The sequence below is a fragment of the Melopsittacus undulatus genome, chromosome 6 (assembly GCF_012275295.1).
Source record: "Melopsittacus undulatus isolate bMelUnd1 chromosome 6, bMelUnd1.mat.Z, whole genome shotgun sequence".
NCBI lineage: Eukaryota > Metazoa > Chordata > Aves > Psittaciformes > Psittaculidae > Melopsittacus > Melopsittacus undulatus.
Window position 1 is genome coordinate 34,301,389 of NC_047532.1, and position 21,335 is coordinate 34,322,723.

Below are 21,335 nucleotides of genomic sequence, written 5' to 3' on the forward strand. Positions count from 1 at the left end.
CATAAGCTGATTTAATGGGGAGCATTTAAAGGGGAGGGGGCACAGGGGTTGTGGCACCTCCCTTGGATCCTCACATGCTACCCTGCAGCAGAACTGGGGGATCTCTAGCCCTGCAGTGAGCCAGTTTGGAGTTTTGTCTAGTCAAATGCATACAAAGGATCAAATCCCTCTGAGTGGCCTGTTTTCTGTCCGTGCAGCTTCTTGAACCAGCTCACTGCAGGGCCTCCCCTGCACTGTTGATGGTGTTGGAGCCACAATGGAGCAAGGAAGGCTGCAGGATGTGCAGCAGGAGCACACATGGAGAGGACTGCCCTGTTTGCAGGTGGGCTTAATCCATCATAATGCAGCACTCTCAAGCTGCTCCTTGCAGTACATGTGTAGTGTATCTACAAGAACAGAAGTACAGCAAGAAACATTAAACAGGCAAAGCTTGGATTTTAGGATTTAGCACAAGTATTTAGGCTGAAGCACCTTCCATGTTCTAAATCAGATTCTGCCAGATCAGTGCTGGGGATTTTTCAAGACAGAGCCACGCAAGCCAGTATTAGAGTGCTGGTGCTTACACTGTCACAGCAGCCTGATCTAATGACTGAGTGGGGACTCTTTAAGAGCCTAAAAATAAAACCTTTGTGAGACAGACTGGCTTTTTTCTAGGCCTGTGACCTCTGGCAGCTAAGTTAATACCTGCTATCAGTAAAAAATACACAGTTCACAAACCTTCTGTCAGATTATGAGAACTTTCAAGAATCTCACATGAAAAGTGCTAAGCTTGAGACACAGTTTTGGTGGGTTCTGATTTTATTCCCTCCTATTAGGAAAATTACACAAGTTCACATTAAATACCACAGAGGCTGAATAACTCAAATTTTTAGCAGGTAGGTTCTATCAAGAACTGGCTCTACTGGTAAGAGTAAGGGCATGAATAAAGAGACCTGAGGGGGGGGATCCCAATGCCACTACTCATGCTGAAGGAGGAAGGTCTCACAGCACCTTTGGGGAGCACCCAAGTGAAGTGACAGACTAAAACCTTATTTTCCTAAAATCTAAAGGCTCTGCTGATTTCTGCCTAGCTGAAGGATGTATAATCCTAACTGACTTCTCCAATTTCTGCTTAATAGGAACGGTATGTGTGGTGGGTCTTCCATTGATAAGTGCGGAAATATCAAAGTCTCGTTCAAGAATGAGACACCACATTTTGTAATTGTGGCTCTGATTGTACCAGGTATTACAACAAAAACATGACACTCATTGCAGGTAAAATCATTTGCTCGCTGCTGTACTATGTGGCAGAGGGTTTCTTCTTCAGATCCAGCCATATCAATGACTTCTATATGTGTGTCTCTCTTCTTGATATTAAGCAGAGATCGAGGAGGCATGTAGGTGTGAGCAAAAAGTAAAGTGTAGTGCCTTGGATGGCTTGAGGACTCTGGAGAATGCACGAGTTGCTCCAAATGAAACAAACATGGTATCAGTCCTCCCTGGTGTAAGCACCCAAACAGCAAAGCCCCGAGCATATTGAAAATAACAATGACGTATTTCCACTTCATAGCTCTGTTCTGTGACGTGCTGAACAGGACTAATGGCAAGATGAGAGGAATGAGAAACCGAGGTTCTTGGTGACTGAATAGAGAGAGAAATGCCAGAGGAACAAAATAAAACAGCAGTAATGTTGGCTTGCCCTTGGAATGCACTAAGAGCCCAGACGACCCATGGTAATATGATTTGACCCATATTAACTGACAGATATATTGTTTTAACATTTTACAACCAGCACCAATGGCCAGAACATGCAAGATCCCAAAGAGCATCATTCCATTGACTGTAAAATGTGTAACTCGTGGGTGACTTCCATGCAGTGCAAGATTATGAGGATTAAGATTATAACTGAGAAAATTTAAAGGGGTTACTATCATTTTCTCATTTAACTGACCTAGTACATCAAATAGACTGTTATTTTTAATGTTGTAGAGGTTGTCTAAGCCCACGGTGGTGAAATAGAAGGTGTCAGCTGTTATGAAAACAACAGCAGTAAAACATGCACATAGGACAAGCTTCAAAAAGTGGTTTATGACAGTTTTAATGCTCCTTTGAGAGTCAACAATGAAACCTGCCCAGTAAAGCAGGGGCATTAGAGCAAATGCCAAAAAGGTTGGCCTGTTGAAAAACCCAGCAGTTGTTACAATACCTATGAGGGGGCTGCTTGTAGGCTCCACTAAGCTGCTGTCAGGCTTTCTTGAGGAAACCAATACCATCAGAAGAGCAAAGAGAAGTCCTTCAAGTGTGTTGGTAAAGGTTCTTGTATAAAATACCAGAGTGACATATGATCCAGCAAGAAGCACCAGTGCTTTCCACCGATCCGCTTCCCAGGAAGGAGCTAATCGATAAACACTATAGTCAAGTATGAAAGAAAAGATTGTAAAAAGAAGGCGAGGTGATACAAGAAGGGTGTAGCTGTTGATGCAACTTGAACATATGTCCAGCTGCTGCAAAGATTTGATCACCCAGTAGGTAATGCCAGAAGTCATTAGCGGGAAAACAACTGTCCTGCAAGGAGAGCTGGAAAGGAACTCCCAAGGGTAATAGACTTGTAGGTTTAAAATATCCCCTATAAAGGAATAAAAAGAAATAAAATACATAGATACATAATATATTTTATTTAGTAATTCAGCATTATGGATATAACTTAGGATGAGGGGCATCATGATGCAGAGCAGTTCCTGAACTTCTGAGACAGGAGTCAACCTTGAAACGTTTAGGAGGGTACAACTGGTTTTTAGTTTTTCAAGAGCAGAAGGTAAGCCCGTTGGGGTGGAAGGGTTCCGGGCGCCGCTTGCCTTGGACAGCGCACGGCAGAAGCGGCACCCGCAGACGGCAGACCCACCGCTGCCCTGCCGCAGGGGGCAGGCGGGCGGTTTGCCGCAGGGGAAGGGCCGTGTCCCAGCGCCGGTACGAGCCCGTGCATTCCGCTTTTCCGCAGAGCCACCGCTGTGGGGCTGCCGGGGGCCATGCACCTGCACCCGGAGGCCGTCGCCACCCCGCGCCACGGCCGACCGGAGCGGAGCGGGCGGAACCGTCTCTGCCGCCACCGCCCTCTGAGGGACCGCGGACCAGCGCCCCGCCCCAGCCCCGCCCGCCGCCTTACCTGCCATCACCTCGGGTGACTGGAAGAATTCGTCGGGGTGCAGGTAGCCGGCCTGCGGCAGCAGGCACCAGCCCGCCCGCAGCGCGGCCAGGAGCGCCCACAGCTCCCTGGCCCCCATGCCGGGCTGCGTCGACACCGAGACTTAGTCGCCGCCGCCGCCAGGGGGCGCGCGAGCGCTAGCCGAGGCGCCGCAGCGGACACCCCACGCATGCGCAGCACTCTCCGCCCCTGAGGTACAGCGGCGGTGCAGTGCGCCCGGGACATCAACCGGTGCAGAAGCGGCCGAAAACGAGACGGAAAATGGCAGCGGTCACATCTGGGTGAGAATCTGGCAGTAACCGGGGTCTGGGGCTGCGGCACAGCCCCGCATTCAAACCGGCCCCCGGGGCGGCCGAGCATCAGCCGAGGGCAGGCAAGCAATGGGCAACCGGTGATTTCCCAAAACAGTGAAGAAAAAGACTTTAGGGATCAGGCTGAAGTCTGTATGAACTGTAATTCTCATGTTTTATTTGTTAATTTCGCTTATTTACATTATTATTATCATCTGGTTCTGTAAGTTTTTTATGACACTGACTGCCTTTTGATCCCAGGATCATGGGGTGATAGCTGTAGTCAGGAGGATGCTGCCTGCCAGCAACATAGCAACAGCTGTTGTTATTGCAGCTAGGGATAAAAACTGAATGCTACAAGCCAGTAGATACAGAAACAGTTAATCAGAACGTGAACTGTTTTCACTGACAGTGACATACAAGTTTCATACACAGGCACTCAAGGTAACCCCACGTGGATAGAAGGGGGACAAATACAAGTTTCTTGATGGAGACTGTATCAAACTGAAGGTTATAGGCATCTCTCCCAAGCAGTGAGTATTGGTTGAGGAAAGTCAGCAAGCTTTGTGGATGCACACATTTGGCTTTGTTCTTTTCTGTGCCAGCAGGTGGTCCCCTCCAAGAATCTGTGTGTCATCCATTGACTTTAGAGATTCCCCTTACATTCTTCTGCTGGAAGGTGGGGGGCCTTGCCTGTGGCTGAAGCTGTATTCTGGACTGCAGGTTGTCTCTGTCCAGAGCCTGTTGTCTGTACACTCACCTCTTCTGGCTGCAGAGCTCAGAAAGAACTTCTACCCCAGCAAGGGTAGGATAGGATAAGCAGGGATGTGGAAGTCTGAACATAACCAGCCGAGAGGCCAGAAGGAATTCACTAGACAAGATTTTTGATAAAGCCCCCCAAGATGCAGAAATTCTACAGGTCAGAAACTCTGTATTCATCTAACACCACCTGGGAATCCTCCAGCCAGGGCAGTTCAACATGAGCAAAAAAGGCAGAGATGCCCCAGTTTCTGACTGGTCTTGTAAACCACACTGACACTGCATTGCTGGCCTCTGCCCAAAATCCCACCCCATCCACACAGACGGGGGAAGCTTCCAGCCCCAACCCACTCCCCTGACGAGCAGGTGCTGTTAACACATGCCCTGCAAAGAGGCAGGAAGAGGCATTTGAATGTCAGCACAACCTATTATCTAAATGGCTGGTATGAACAAAAGGTAGTAGGACAGAGGTGGTCTGGGTGTTAATATTTGGACCATGCTAGTCTGAGCACTGTGTCTGACATAAAATAAGTAGGGGAATGACAGTAGCCATGAGTAAGTATTGTCTTATATTACTTGCTCCAGAGCACTGTGGTGTTTGCATCCCTTCAAGGGACTCAATATATTCACTCCCCAGCCATTCTGCATATGTCCTCCTCTCTCCTACTGGCACGATTGCAACAGCAGAATCCATAAAGATCAAGTTTTTTCCTTGAAAAGCTGAAGAATCAAACATTTTGAATCCATTTCCATTGCTGCTATTTCCAAAGTAGACCTGAAAACAAAGCAAAAATTTCAGCACTTTGCAAGCAAGACAAGGTGCCACATTCCCCTCAGACAACATGAAAGACGACAGGAACTGTTCTGTAGGTGAAATATTCATGCACAATTGCAGGATCTCTCTTATGCATTTGCTTTTAGATGCTCCAGTAGATTAATACAGAATTCTGCCACTGGCAATGGCAAGAACAGCATTTGTGATTTTGTTTTTTTTTTTTAGTTAGTATCTGGAAGGGGCTGTATTAAAAAAAAAATAAATCTAAATATTGTGTAATAGAGGGTTTGGCTGCACAGGAGTTACAGAAATTACTGAAGCATAACATGGAGATACTCAGTTTTGTTTTTAAACTGGTTAACTTCAGTACTGACAGGAACCTAGCTGTGGCAGCCAAGCATATTACTAAATGGTTTACCCGGTACATGGCTGCAGCTTAAGCATACCCAGCAACGTTCTGCTGCAGTCGTAGGAAAATTCCAGGATGGAAGAAGTGTTAGCATGTACTCAATTTCTTGTAGATTTCAAAGTCATGCAGTTTGGGAAAACATGCTCAGCTCCATGAAAATTACTACTGAAACCAGTGGCTGGGGAAAACGTTGAAATAAATCCCTTGTGCAGCAGGGTGGTTTTACTACAAGAATTAAATGGGCTGTATTTTACCTTCTCCATCCCACTCAAACAGAAGGGCTCTGTGCAGTGCAGATGCTGCCAGTGCCATGATGCAGGGGTCACAATATGGCAGTATAGTCCTGTTGTCTTTATCCTTGCTCTGTCTTAGATCATATATAACTCCCCCATAGTATAAATGGATTATTAATACCTGGGCTTTGTCCAGTAGTCCATATAAGGCAAAAACGCTGGTGTCTGGGTGAACCATAATGGCCTGAGCTGGCACCTGAGCCAGGTGACACTCAGCAAACTGGGTGACTTCAGCACGGGCACCATTTGGACACAGTAACTGGAAATCACTGGACTTTAAGTTTTGAGCCCAACTATCACTGTTTTTACCTAAGAAAAAGAAATAGGCCACTGTCACTCATTGAATGCTTTAGAGCAAAGGAACTCAAGAAAAATAACTTAATAGAGAGATAGGTAGAACTAAGTACCATCTGTGTTCTCAAACACTGTTGAGTGCTTCACAAATGCCACATCCCCAGAGTCCTGTGCCAAGCACCTGCAGGAAATGAGATGAAAAAATTTAGTTCAAAGTATTTTCACGTGAACTGCGTTTTTTTTTTCCTAGTAACTGACAGGTTTAGAATTCAAATTATTTTTTACATACATTCCTGCAAACAAATGGAGGACCCTGAGTTAATAAGCAAAACCTGCATTTGTTGCCTTTTGATTTGGTGACTGGTAGCTAGCTCTGTTAATCTGTGAAGTACAGCAGAGGATCTGGAGTTTACCTGCAAGGCATGTGCCCCAACAGAGCAGCTGGACACAACTAAATAGATCTGTAAAAAAGTAGTCGTCTATGTCTAGCACTTCCATATTTGCCAGGCAGCTGCTGCTGAAGTCTCCTACCCTGCAGGAAGAAGACGGCTTGCTGCCAGCTGTTACATGCACCATGACCTTCAGAGGTGCAGGACAAGAAAAGGAAGTGCTTCTTCCATATCTTAGGAGTTTCAAAGTCCTTGGGTATGGTACCACTATATACACATGTCCAACTGTTACACAAAGTATTTATTTCATTTTATACTATTTCCCCCTGTACCTTTAACACATATCGTTTTGAAGAGGATTTGATATTTGAACACTGGCCATAGCTGCTTGTGCTGTTTGTAAACCTACCTTCACATACAACCACCAATGAGTAAGGGGTAGGGAAGACCCAGCTCCTAGCTCCCCGTCACTAGGTTACCACTCTTGTCATGGACCTAAAGCAGTCAGATTCTGGTTTCTATTTGCCTGCTTCCCTGCTAAAGCTCTTTATGCATGACCTGACCATTCAGAGTGGCAGACTGCCTGTCACACTAGATTAAAGCAAGACTGAAGACTCATGACAATCTGCTTGGTCCTCACTAGGTGGGTGCCTGCTGCTTTGTAAACAGACATATGGATTTGGTTGTTGGTCATCTGGTTGGCTGTGGGCCAGGAAGCTGGCAAAAGGCTTTAACATGATCTAATGCCTTATGACATACCTGTATTGCTAGAGATATCTGGGGACACATGTCCCATTTGATTTATAGGATGTGCCACCCACTGTAGCAATGATAACCACTTGTTGCTGCCTGGGATTGAAAACAGATCCTCCATACGTTTTGACAAGCTAACAGACTAAATAACAACTGTAGATATTAATTACCTGAAGGCTCCACTGTAGCTGTAGTAACGCTCTTGGCTATTTGCACTGCATTTATTGTTTCCGCTACCATCTCCAACACATAGTTGACAGAGTTTTGATGGGTAATTGTCCTGCTCAGCTGAAGGCACACAGCTGGCAGAGAAGAACTCACTCACAGCTGGGGAAAGAAAGCCAAACCAATATAATGAGTGAAAAGCATGAGCTCTTCACCAGAAAGCTAGTTACACTGCCATGATGTTATAACCAGTGCAAGTTTCAGCAGAACACTAGAAACATGAGTTACAGCAGCCTTTGTTTGCAGTTTGCCTACACTGTTTAGCTGATTATATAATGAAACTAAAGAACTTCCTGGGAGATAGGAAATTGGCAACAGAAAATCACGTCTACGATCTGTCGTTGTAGATCTTTTTCTTGTTGAGCTACACTGCCCCATTACTAAAACCAGGTTGAAAATAAACAGTAATATTCAGAACAGGGACACATCCTATACTGCAATGATATCTCAGAGCTGGAAGTACCACCCAGAGGGTGTTAGAAAGGCACTGACATTCTAGAGCAAGTACGGTAGAAGGAGAGTAGGATGCTCAGAGAGCTAGAGCACATGACTCAGGAGTTACTAGGCTGAGAGCTGGGTTTGGTCAGCCTTGAGATAAGACAACTAATAGTGTATTGCTGTCATCATTTACATAGTGGGTTTTTCAAGAAGACAGAGCCAGATGCTTCTCAGAGATACAGAACAAAAGGGTGAAAAACAACAGAACAAAGTTATAAGAAGGAAAATTCTGGTAAGTTAGAAGAAAGAATTTCTTCATACCAAGGAGGGTTGAACACTGAGACAGGGCTCCAGAGAGGTTGTGTGTAATCTCCATTCTAGTTGTTACTCAGAACCTGCCCAGACATGGGCCTGAGCAATCTGATCTAACTGGACCTGCTCTTGAGAAGTTGACTGGAGCAGATGACTTCCAAAGGTCCCTTCAAACCTAAATTAGCCAATGATTTTGTGATAAAGGGAAGAAATCCTTCCATACAACATTCTCAGAATGACTCCTCTGTGAGTCTGCTCTGGTGGCAAACTTAAAACTTCAAATTGTTACATTAAAAACACAACATCCTGTCACAAACAGATAAGCTTTAATATAGAGCTATGAAATATCAAAATTACTTCCCTAATGCCAGTTTACCATTAGACTGTTAATGTATTCTTAATAGACAGTACTGTTGTCTTACCTCGAGGAATATTGCAGTCTCTGGTCTTAATAATACCCCTCTTAATTAGTATACCAATGGGGATATTCCACCCGGCAGTTCTTCCCAGTCCTGTGTGGCAGGACTTCTTCCCTTTCAGGTCACTGATGGTGAATGCATTGGTCAGATTTCGTTTCACTAATGCCACAGCATAGTATGCATTGCTGCTGTCATCAGCTTGCAGAAAAAACCAAAACACATTACAGCTTCCCCTAACCATTCCCAATGCTTAATGATCATCTACAGATCCATTATACTTATCTGTGCCAACTTCAATTGCACCAACAATCAGCTAGTCAGGAAGTATGAATGTACATGTATATAAGGCATTCACTGATAGCCTACATACTAGTACTGCTGTGCATTTGAACTGAATAATCTAGAGGCAAACATGAAAGTGTTCATGTTAATACCAGCTCTTATAAATACATCCCTCTGAAAAACATTTGGGTCATTAGTGACTTCACAAAACTGCTTGAAGAAGTTATTTTTATGTGAAAACTTCAAGCGTGCATTAGAATTTCCACAAGTTTTGCAGCATACTGACATTCTGCCTTAGTAACACAAGCCCTTTTGTCATTGGTGACTTTCAAGCAGGCACATTGACAGGAAGAATTTGTTTCTAACTAGAATCTACTGTGTAAATTACGTATTTCCGCTTCTGCTAAAAATATTTTGATTTTGTGAATACTGTTTTTTCCCATTGTTTTTTCTTCAGAACTGAAAAGACAAATAAAGAAGTTTAAGGCTCAAAACTGCCAAAGATTCAACCTGGTACTGCAGCAGGAGAGAGATAAATGTTGTCACAAACTCACTGTAGGAACCTCTCCCATATTTATTTCCTCCTCTATCTATGATGTGAGGATAATAATTCTCATTTCCTTTGAAAACAGCTTTTGCAGCAGGGCTTGGGAACAGAGGCTGTGATTTTAGAGCTGTTTTCAAACAACCTGAAAAAAATATAATCTATATTTTTATTTCTTGACCTTCTTACCAGAATAACTTTCTCCGGCAGCTGGTACAAGGCCATGTATCTTCCCAGCTGTGTAAATATCAGCTCCACCGAGAACTACAGCATCACTTTCCTTTTTCTGAAAAATAAAGTAGAATTTAGGATTTCTGGGAAAAAACAGCAGATACCTTCCCTGCTACAGTAACACCTCTAGCACCACACCCGCTGCATCTTAAAGGACAAGTCTGACAACAAAAAGCCAATACACTGCTAAAGAAACCCCCTAAAACCTGCATAAAGCATCATCAGTGAAATGGGGACAGGAGATTTAATACATACAGGCTTGAGCTAGATTGGCAACAGTGCCCTCATCACAACTGAAGATCACCAAGGTCCAGGCCCACCCATGTCATATGCAGTACAGATCACCTCCTTGAAATCCAGTATTCCTACTGGTCACCTAAGTGCACATATCTGTGATCCTACCCACCCAGCAGAGAGCACCTTGCATTAATCTGGTTTACTGCACAAGGATTGTAGCAGCCTACCTGGATCAGCTCCATGCACTCTTCCTTAGTGTTGGCTGAAATACACTGAATTGCTGGTTTCAAATTCTTTTTCTTAAAAGCAACAGCCATTTCACCACATTTCCAAATCTCCTCAGTGGATACAACACACCAGTTCAGGCTTTCTGGCAATGCTGCACAGGGAAGCAAATACTACAGTTCACTTTCTCTGTAATAGACACACAAGGATACTGCTCACTGTTGCATGTATACCTTATATGTTACTAAAAATGTTTACTTCTGTTTCTCTCCAGCTCACACATCTGGTTAGGAACCACAGAGCTCTCCAAATTAGTGCTATCTCCACACTGCAAACCTGTCCATAGCAAAGCAACTAGAACTCCTATGCTCATTTAAGTGCAGCCAGAATGTGTTAGCTGAGTGCAGCAAAACCCCACCCTTAACACAGGCTTGCTGGTACCTGACAGCCATGGAGCAATGCCTAGAAGAGACATGTCAGGAGAGGAGGGGCTTTGGCACAGCACAGAGCAGTCTGGGAAGCTCAGCTGTCAGGATTATTAAGCTTTCCAAGGCACAGATTCTTACAATCTGTGTTTCTGACATTTCCAGAATGCACATCAAGTAATTTCTACATTCTTCTGATAGTATAAAAGACCACAACACTCCAGTAAAGAGCAACTGAGGATTTCTTCAGCTTCTGGAGGAAATTATCTCCCATTCATACATTCTTTATAGACTAGCTGAAGACTTACACAGCAACATTATTACTATTTCTCCTTGTTTGCAGCTAGGAAACAGAGTAACAGGTAGCAGTAGCATCTTACCAGACTAATGTCTCTCATACACCAGAAAGAGCAGAAAATGTCTGCCTCTTATAATACAAAGTGGACCAATTTGCACAGGAAAGTATTCTGCAATGTGATATTTCTAGGTCAAAAGATGTCCTTTCTCCAAGCTCGAAGATTAGATTGGCATCTTGCCATAACACCCCAAGAGTCAGAATAAAGCAGAATAAAGTTCTGTTACCAGCTATCTTTATTCTTGGTTATGAATAGGAATCTAAAGACAACCTACTGTTGGGGTCACAGCTCAGAGCTTGTATGGCATGAAGATAATCATCACCCAGCCAGGCCTGGTAATTCTGATCTGTGATTGCAACAAGCTCTGTGGTGGAGTCTTTGAACAGAAGATTCTGTGCACCGTAGGCTGCGGACTCAAACATCTGAAACTGGGTGCCCGCCCCATTAAATCTTTGCTGTAATAGAATAATAAAAGTAAGAAAAAAAAAAAAAGACCTGGCACACATTCCTCTACCATAGGACATGTGACACTTGCATCCCCCTTCCAACCCCCCAGAGCTGAAGCTGCCCAGATAATCCTGTCTTCAATTCACAGCTGGATGGGGGCTAAACGCACTGCTGAAAAAATGGTGTCCTACTTGTCCCTGGTTCAGAAGGTGGAAAATGACTGTCCCATCTGTGTCAGGTCGCACAACCACAGCACGAGCTGGGACTCGGGCCAAGTGGCAGGTCCTCCACTCTGTCACATCGGCAGTGTTGCCATTGCGGCACAGAAGCTGGAAATCCTGGGAGCGAAGCCGCCGGGCCCATGAAGACAGACTTCTTCCTGAAATCAGACATAACATGGTTATGGAATAGATACGAGGTGCAGCTGATGCTTTTGGCCCCATGTCTGCTCTAAGCACCAGATGCACATGTGGAGCAGAATGCACATCTCTGAGCGTTGCTGAACTATTCCCGACTGCAAAATATATCCCATACATCTACATAGTCCTTTAGTCTTGTATCTGTGATAAGACGATAAACAGCTTAACACTTGGTGAGACCACACTGAATTGTACTGGGTCTGCAGAAGCATCAAGAACATCCCTAAGTCTAGGATTGCATGTAACGCATTTTTGGTTGCTCCCCTCCCCCCTGTAAACACTGGTCAGACAGGCCCATGACGGACAGAGCCTTGGAACTAGATGATCTTACGGTCCTTTCCAACCCCAACTATTCTGATTCTATGATATTAAAGTGCTGTTATGCTCAAGGTAGATTTCACAAATTGCCAGATAGGGCAGGCCACATCTTGTTAACTTTCTGCTAGTCTCTGCTGAAATTCCTGGATAGGCAGGAGCAGTGTAACAACCAAGGTCTGCATAAAAATAAGAGTTTAGTGCAGTAAGCTCTTTCCAGAAGAACCTTAATATTCCACCTCTAGCCTTTACTAAAGCTATTAAGAATTTTAAATAAATAAAATCACATGGACTCTTCTATCTCTTTGTGCACAAATCCGCAGGTACATCTGTTTTCGGTATTAGAGTAGCTTTTGCTGATTCCTCAATTCAAATAAATCAGTCATTTGACATTATACTATCATTACAGACACTGTACTTCAGATCTTGAAGCCATTATTTAGCAAGCTTCTGGATTACTCACCATCTGTATTTTCAGGCACTGTGCTGTGCTTCACAAAAGCAACTTCTCCAGCACCTTCAGCCAAACACCTAATAGGCAGAAATCCAACCACAAAGATGCATTTCACAGCACAGCTCCCGTGCACTGGACACTGATGGCTAACAGCCAGAGGGCCTGATGCAGCACTCCATCAGACACTGACCTACTTCCCTGTGCGGAGAGTTTTGCTCAAGGCAGAGACCAGTGGCTTTCAGAGCATGAAGTAACTATCACTGTCATTTGGTGAACATGGACAACATGTTCAGTGCTGCCTGCAACAAACACTATGACCTTCTTTGTCCAGGACAGTTGTCTGTCTAAGGCAGTCAACACAATCCTTTGGGGAATATGCAGAGAGGAGCAAGTGTTTCACATGAGCAAATTCTGTCCTTGCTCAGTTAATGCTATTACTTAGGGAGTGGGAGCTGCAACACAGCACAAAGACATAAGGGAAAGATTAGTGTGCAAAAACAGATGGTGGAGCAACGTGATAATTCAGTGCAGCCGAGGTGAGATGACTGAAATAGCTGAGTAGGGTGGCAATTCAGGGCTCAGACTCAAAGGGTCACCAGGTTTTATTGGGAAAGATACAGCCTGCTGAAAAAAACCCCAATGCTAAGACTTGTGTCCCCAGATACTGGCCACAGCAAACAGCAGTGGGATTTCACTGCCCACTATAGGTGCTAAATATCAATTTGGTCTTAATACTTAGGTATTAATACCTGGAATAGTGGGGTTAGAATTACATTTGTTCAGTCTCTAAGTTTAAAGCCTGGCTGTCCTAACGCAATAGCAGATTTTCTAACAAGATCAGCTGGAAGCTCTCTGGCTTCATTTCCATGTCATTGAGGCCTGGACATGATAGCAATGGATAGAGCATAGTGACAAAAATTTTGACAGAGCCATGATTTTTACCTGAAAGCCCCACTGTAGTCGTAGTATTGCTCTTGGGAATTCTGTTCACATTTGTTCTGCCCAGTCAAGTCCCCTTTGCAGAGCTGACAGAGGGATGTGGGATAGTTTGCACCATTTGCTCCAGGAACACAGCTTGCACTAAAATAGTCACTTACAGCTAAATGGGAAATTAGAATGAGAAATTTTTAGCAATGAAAAATAAGATCCTACTATCTCATTTTAACACAACTACTCAGTACATCTGTAAAAACATTTAGAAGGGGTGAGCCATTTTCTTCTTAAAAGATGGTTTCCAAGTCTAAAAGAAAAAACCTGCAGACTTCATCAGACTGACATTAAGCCTATTCCATTTCACAAGGAGCATCAAAGCTAAGGAACAAACAGCAGCTACAGCCACATATTTCTGTCCAACATATAGAACAGTATTGCTGAAGAACAGGTCCTTGCCCTGTAATTCCTACCTGTTGGAAGGTCACATCCCATTGCTGCCAGACGCCCACTGTCAATTAGATAACCCACTGGCACATCCCAGCCTGCAGTTCTGTTGATGCCTGTGTGACATGATCTGGCACCCTTCAAGCTGTTGATGGTGATGTTGGAACTCTTCCTTACCACAGCCACGGCATAATAGGAAGTTCCAATCTCTGCACAGGAAGAAAGAGAAGAATGCAGTAGCCTCACAGCAGCATTTCAGTGAGATACAGTTAGCTCACAACCTGACTAATGGAGACAGCCAGCTTCTGCATCATGAGACCTGCTTGGTTTTCAGAAACTGAACTGTGGTTCCCTCACCAGGGTCACGATATGATTAACAGCTGCTGTAGAACCAACAGGCTCTGCTAAGGATATCTTGGACAGATGACAGTGAGACTGAGCTGCAAATCAAAACCAGCTCCATCTCACAACAGTGGTGGGACACCACTGCCTGCAGACTGCCTCCAGAGCTGTGCCTTGCCTTGGGTCTCTGAAAGTTATGGGGGACATCTTCCAGCTCTGAACTACACAAACAGGTTGATGATACTGAGTCCTTAGTCAGGATGACAAGTCACCGCTGAATTACTGTCTCTGTCTTGAACGGAATTCAAAGCTTAAGGACACCCAGATAAGGGGCAGAAATGATCCCTTCCTTTCTTCCAGCAGATAACCATATGCACTACTAAAAATAAAATGTAGTTATTCTAATTTATGGGATTGCAAGATAAACCTAATAACAATTTCTGCTTTGCAATTCATTAATTTATCTGCAAAGTATGGAACAGAGAAGACAGTAAGCAGCAAGACAATACCAAAAAAAAGGCAAGACAAAGGACAACCCAATAAACCTATTACAGGAATGGTTACTTTGATGTAACTATTTCAGGACAGATGCTGGCACAGCCCTGCATCTCATTTCCCCCACATTCTGTTATGGGCAGGAACATCCAAGAGGGAACCTGACCATTACCTACTGTTTAGAGTCTTCAAGAGGAGGATCCCAAAATAAAATGGAAACAGTAAAAATGGATAAAAGCTCATATTAAGTAGTCTAAAAATTATTTAGAGTATACCTTGATCATATACTTCCCCAACCACAGGTTTCAGACCATGCTCCTTTCCAGCCTGGTAAATTAAATGGCCATCCAGTGTCACTGCATCTGCCAAATGATCCTGTGCAGACACAAGGGCAGAACACATGCTGAAGCTTACCTGCACATATTTTTCAACAGCCAGAGGCAGGATACCCGTGAATTCAGGAGAAGTCACCCCTTAATCTGCATTTGTGAGTTTTATTTTCTCCAAGAAGTTCTTTTAAGGGCAAATTTCTGAAGAACAATCACCATGAGGGATCTTAGAAATTCAAAGCCACCCTCCTTCAAAAATAATGCAGAAACCAGCCCTGGACTGTGATGGCCTCACTAGTCTTCATAGTCCAAAAGAATATTAAAAAATGGATCCTGCAACTCAGTGTTGAATCTTAAAGCACATTAGTTTGGAGTTTCAGTCATTTCTATAGCTAGTACCCCAAAGCTTGAAGACCTAAATAAACACATTTTTGAAGTCATACACAGATAGACTGAAGTAATGTCTTCTGAGGCTGCAAAATCTGAATGCCAAAGTATGCTCACGCAAAAGCAACCCTAACACATGCTGGCTTGTACCTCAGCAGACAAACAGCCACACATCTGGGAGAGGGGGAGCAGATGGCAGTGCATTTTGGAGGAGGTCATCTAAAAAAATTCCCCAAAGTGGGGTAGTACAAATCTGGGGCACCCACTGCTGGGAAGGTGTCCAACAAGACTGTTTCTTTTCAGCTGACTGTAATACCAAGCTAGCTGGAATCACAGAATCATAGAATAGTTCGGATTGGAAAGGACCTCAAGATCATCTAGTTCCAACCCCCCTGCCATGGGCAGGGACACCTCACACTAAACCTGCTACAGATGCAAGATTGCTCTGGATAGCACAGGATGGAACTTCCCATGGCATCAAGGACTAGAGTACTGCTGGAATACAGCTCTGACCAGCTGAGCCTGACTCACTGTGTACTGAACCTAGCGAAGTCAGGAGAGGGCAACTTGCACAGAGACAAGATACGGCTGAGAAAATAATCAGCAGCTTGTCATTTTGCATTGCTAAGCTAACCCCAAGTTTCTTATCAGTTTGCTTAACCTCTGGATCAGCACTGGTGGGGTAATAAATTTACCCATACCTTGGCAGTTTGCTGAGCCTTGGTTAGGGTAGGGCTAAGACCATGCTACCCAGTATAACACAGCAATTTCCCACAGGTTGAGCCACATAAAAAGCTTGAAATTTTTCTAAGGGATTATGCGAGAGCACAGGTAATACACTGATGTTGGCACCTAAATCAGATTTGAAGTTCCCATGTAATTTGAAATATTTTACTTATTTGGTTCAAAGGAGAAAGAAAAAGATATTTATTAATTAGCTGAAACAACAGATTTCCTTAGAGTTGCTTCTCTTTAATGAGAGCTGAACAAAGCTCCAAAGGAACCTGGAGAGGAGTTGTGTTGGTGAGATATTTGCATCTTAAAGAGCATTCACAATCTTTCTGGAATAACCAGGTCTGATATTCAATCAGTGAGAGTCAGAGCACAGGACAAAAGTTTAGGAATCAAATATGGCCAGTCGTTTAGAAGACACACCTGACAGTGAGAGGACAAAGAGGAGGTGGGAGTTAGAAGGACTTTACCCTCAGAATAAAATGGGCTTATACAACTGGTGGTGGATAGGGAACAGAGCAGATAAAATTGGAAAGGCTGGACACAGAAGACAAGGACTGTGTTATGTGGACATATTTCCAGTGTCAGATTGGAAGGCTGAGCCTCTGAGCTCTATTTAGCAGAAGAGCCTCCTATCAATAGCTTGTGTATAAACAGGACAAGAAAGAAACAATACCTGTTGTATTTAATGTGAAGTAGTTCACAGGCTACAGACCTCTCTTCCAGATGCATACAATCACTGCTGAGGTTGCGTATCAGCAAGTGTCGGTATTTTATTTTTCCCTTGTATCAAGCATTTGCCAATACATTTCCGAAAAGCACAGGATTATTCTACATACAATTTGGTGGGGTGTTTGTAAGTTTATGTGCCATGGTAATACCTTGATAATTATTTTCAGAGGGACTTTATTTCTGTCTCACATTTGAGAATTACCTACAGAAGTACTAACAGACCTGCTGAAGAACAGCTCTGGTCACATTAAATGTTGCCAGGCTCCCTAGGTTAATATTTAGACATTTCTCAATTTTTAAACACCTTCAAATAAAAAGTTTTTTTACTTTATCCATGTGCTAACACATTCGCAGGACCAAGTCCAAGTTACGCAGTCATAAACAGTGTGTTTCTGCCTCTTCAGCCACTGCGTTGCATTCCCTTTTTGGCCTCAAGGAGCAGAGGTCAGTGCAGATGCAGACTCAGGGTTTCCTCACAGTCCTACACAGAGTAGGCCAGTTTAAACATTTAGCAGATTATTAGCACAAGGAAAAAAGAGGTCACAAGGACAAAGCCTCATCTGAAGACTTACAGTGAAGATCCATTTATCTGAAAGCTACTTATGCTATCTGCCTGCAGGTTTCTGAGTTCAGCTAATCCAGTTTTACAGGAATCCAAGGTTTCAGATATGTGCCTGCTGCTTGCAGTGACTTAGAAATGCAGTTCCACATGCACTGGATGTTAGAAGAAGACACTCATCAGCCCTTTTAACAACCTCTCTGCAGAGTCTAACAGGTTCTCCTATGGAATGCGGCCATCAGCAGCTTTAGGGAGATCTGACATTAGAAATTATTTCCTGTCTAATCCCGAGGCAAGACCCACATATGTATTGATATCTGCTCCTAACATTCTTCAATACAGTCTTGATTCCCTCACCCAAGAACAGTATTTATCAAGAGGCAGTGAGGTAGCTGTTAGCTGTAGTAGTCAGACAACCTTTCTGTTTCTGTTGACAAAAATTTACATGATTCCAATTTCAGGAATTTGTTCCCTTTTTCTGGCCACAAAACCACTTGTCTCATCTCCCTTCAAACTACTCTGCTGGGCCTCATTTCTGGCTCTGAACCTCTCATCCTTGACAGGCTGCATCTTTTCCACAAAACCCTGATTTTAGGGCATTTGTACACAGGATACACAATATTATTTATTAGCACAGCCAGCCATCCTCCTCTGCTCCCACACTGCCAGACAGCCATGACTGCCTCCATGTTTCCTCCAATATCCACCTGTTGCCTCCCAGGGAATTATTTTCCACACATCATTTTGCAAAGCCACATATTTACAGTTTTTAAAACCTTCCTTCTGGAAATTGAGCATGCTCTGGGAAGCTGAATTAATACAGCTGGGTTTCTGTGCCCTCTGCTCACCCTAATTGTTGCTTTGTCTTCTCTTGTACTCTGGTATCAGGAGGTTTGATTTGGCCTTACTCTTATCTGTATATACAGCAATTTCCATGATGGGACTCCAAAATGGGAGTTTGATACAGTTTATCAAAATACAGTCTACATACAGGCTCAGCAGCACAGCTTTAACTACTGTCTGTACCTTATAGCTTCATCCCTTCCTAATTATCTGCTAAATCCGACACAATTCCTAAACTAAAGATTAGCATCTCAGAGGAAATATTTAAGGCTTTTGCTGTGCTCCTAATGACTGGCCATATGCCACCAGCCAAAGAGATGAAATGGGACCATTCTGACATTCAGGTTCATATGTGAACCTTTATGACTTTTTTAAAACCTATACTTTGATTTTTCACAGACATGAATGCCAGGAAGTATATGGTGCCTGGATCATGAGACACTTACTGCAGAGCTGTGTACATCACCACTCAATTATTGGGAGGCACACATGGAGTTAAATCAATGACACTGCTGTCACTCACAACTCACCTTGATCATCTGGGTACAGTTAGCAGCTGACCCCCCCTCTGTACACTCTAGAGGCGGAAGGATGCCAGCCCTGCCAAAGGCCTTACTCATGTCATTACACTTGGAAAGTTCTTGCTTAGAAACAGTGCACCACTGGATATGTTCCAGGCTGAGAGCTGCAAAGACAACATAAAGAGAAAACATTATAAAAACACAACAGTGCCTTCATTACAGAGCTTACATTTTAAAGGTTCCTGAACAGCCAACCTTTCATTCTGTTCCTCCACCCAAAAGACAAAGAAAGCAGGGCTCTTTCAACACTAAGTCTTTAGAGACAATTCCCACTTTCATCCAGATTAACATGAAGTTTTTTTGACTAGAAATAGGTTTATATTCAGATACTGAAACCCAATGACATTTGTTTCTGACATAAGAAATATGGGTACTGTGGAATAGGTCAGGGTGTCCAGACCTTCCTTAAAACCTTGCAGAATACATATTTTCTTTACTCAAAAGTATTTGAAATTATTATTTAAAATGGTACGCTACAAAAACAAAGACACTGGTCGAACTGTCTCAAGCACTACTAGTTAGTAACTGGCATTCTGCCCCAGCCCTTTCTGGCCTGAATAAAGAAAGCAATCTTAGGTGCTCAAGAGCCTTGCCACTAGGCCTATTAAAAACCACAGAAAAGCAAACTTGTCCCTTCAAAACACTCTTTTAGAAGAGACCATTTTCACAGTCACAAAATGGGAGGGTAGTTCCATGAAAGACTCAAGTTTAGTAGTGGAGATTCCATTAATGGGTGAAGAAAGGTGTCTTTCAGTGGGCCCAAACACTATCCTTTTATGTGCCTAAGCTACAAACATTTGGTTGTTTTTTTAGGATATGCACAAACAGTGCAGCTGTACATAAAATGCATACGAAAGTATGGTTTATGAGGACAAACAGGCAACAGATCATTTTTGTAAGCAGAGGGCAGCACATTCCATTGCTTTTCTACAATTTCAATTTGGAACCTACTGTGAGTTGTCATGTACTTGTTCTGCACCTGATACTGGAACAGAGGCTTTGGCTTACTGTTCCACTGCAACTCAGAGCCAACTCAATTGCTGTCAACAAACAGGTCAGATTTGGAAAGCTTACAGGAAGCTTTCATGGCAGCATATGCCAGTAGAGGGAGAAACAACTGCCTGCCTCTGAGTTACAGGAAATCTGACAACCAAGATGGTTAGAAGAAAAGAAAGGTACAACAGGATCATGGCAAAAAGGCACCTAATGGAAACTTAACATCTGCCTCATCCACCTTGGTGAAATTTTCACCATTAATTTCTTGGGGCAGGAGGAAGAACCTTGGATTTTCCTTCTAAACAAGCAAATGAAAAGTGGGGTCTCAGTAACCCAGTAAGTAAGAGACATTCTTTGGCTTCAGCATTCTGGTTTTAGATATAAACACACAAGATACTGCATGAATTGTATGGAGACAGGAGCTGGCAACTTCCTTCTGAAATACACTGAAGGTCCTAAACACACACACAACAGTGGCAAACATCCAATTAGCTCCATTACTGAAAGTAACAGTACAAATTGCCTGACATTAAATGGCCACTAATAAATACACTGGGAAGGAATTTCAACAGAAACCATGGCGGGGGAGGGAAGCATGAACTAGGGAAACTTCTTTTTGGAGAACTTCTGACTGCTTCAGAAATGGCATCTACACCATCAGTGACAATAAAAGCATTCACCATTAGAATATGGGAGTGACAGGAGAGAGCCAACACACTGCACGGCGCATAAGTGGAGTAAGACAATTATTTCTATTTTTACAAAACATGTGCCATAGAACTGTTCACAATTGTGAGAAACAGACACCACTGAACCAAGTGAAGTAGTTTAAATGCTGAGGAAATGCAACATTTAATACCAATGAGTCAAGACACATACATGGTATCCAACAAACTTTTTCTCCTCCTTTTCTATTTTTACTATTCATTCTTTCCATTTCTTTTCCTGGGCATATGAGATTGATTCTGAAACAATTCCAATTTCCCTCTGCTCTCTCACATCACACAGAAGGCAACCCCAAAGACAGCAATAGTTTTTGGAGGGCACTTACCAGCATGAAAGAAGAGAAGACAGAAGACACTTCTAGCGCACTTCATGGTGAAAATTTTGGGCTTTGTGCTTTTTTTGAGCCTTCAGAACTCCCAGAGACCAAGGCTTCTGCAAGCGTGCTCTCCCCACCCTGCTCTTCAGTGAAAATCAGCAGCATTCAATTGCAGGTGCACTTTGTTCAACAATTTATCTTGCTTACCTTGGCACACGTCACCTCATAATGACCACAAGGGGGGGAAAAAAGCCTACTTCTCTTCACATTGCCCTGCACTCCTTAAAACATTCAGACTAGGAAACTGCAAAATACCTGAGGCACCAATGAGAGGCTGTTACTACTTTAGCACCACTTACAGACTTAGATAAACAGCTTACACCCCAGTGCTAGGGGTAAGACAAGACTGTGTAAAGAAATAATTTTGATTTCTGTGTATTCCCTATGT

General features: G+C 43.4%; 2 protein-coding genes across 3 annotated transcripts; both read right to left on the bottom strand.

Annotated features, from left to right (window-relative positions):
- Positions 1 to 1,043: 1,043 nt before the first annotated feature.
- Positions 1,044 to 3,260, bottom strand: PIGZ (phosphatidylinositol glycan anchor biosynthesis class Z). Its single transcript, XM_005147017.1, has 2 exons — positions 3,143 to 3,260; positions 1,044 to 2,605 (listed from the first exon to the last, which is right to left on the bottom strand). The coding sequence occupies exons 1-2, from the start codon at positions 3,258 to 3,260 to the stop codon at positions 1,044 to 1,046; spliced, it is 1,680 nt and encodes a 559-aa protein (XP_005147074.1).
- A 361-nt stretch (positions 3,261 to 3,621) lies between these two features.
- On the bottom strand, positions 3,622 to 18,903 carry MELTF (melanotransferrin). 2 transcript variants are annotated; one of them, XM_031047302.1, is made up of 15 exons: positions 18,799 to 18,903; positions 14,962 to 15,061; positions 13,876 to 14,058; positions 13,415 to 13,571; positions 12,482 to 12,549; positions 11,476 to 11,663; positions 11,112 to 11,292; positions 10,059 to 10,210; positions 9,553 to 9,649; positions 8,541 to 8,735; positions 7,314 to 7,470; positions 6,115 to 6,182; positions 5,829 to 6,016; positions 4,807 to 5,005; positions 3,638 to 3,805 (listed from the first exon to the last, which is right to left on the bottom strand). In XM_031047302.1, the coding sequence occupies exons 1-15, from the start codon at positions 18,886 to 18,888 to the stop codon at positions 3,735 to 3,737; spliced, it is 2,094 nt and encodes a 697-aa protein (XP_030903162.1). In that variant the 5' UTR covers positions 18,889 to 18,903; the 3' UTR covers positions 3,638 to 3,734. The 2 variants fall into 2 exon arrangements, with proteins under 2 accessions (XP_030903161.1, XP_030903162.1); XM_031047301.2 differs by having other exon boundaries at positions 3,622 to 5,005.
- Between the last annotated feature and the right edge of the window lie 2,432 nt (positions 18,904 to 21,335).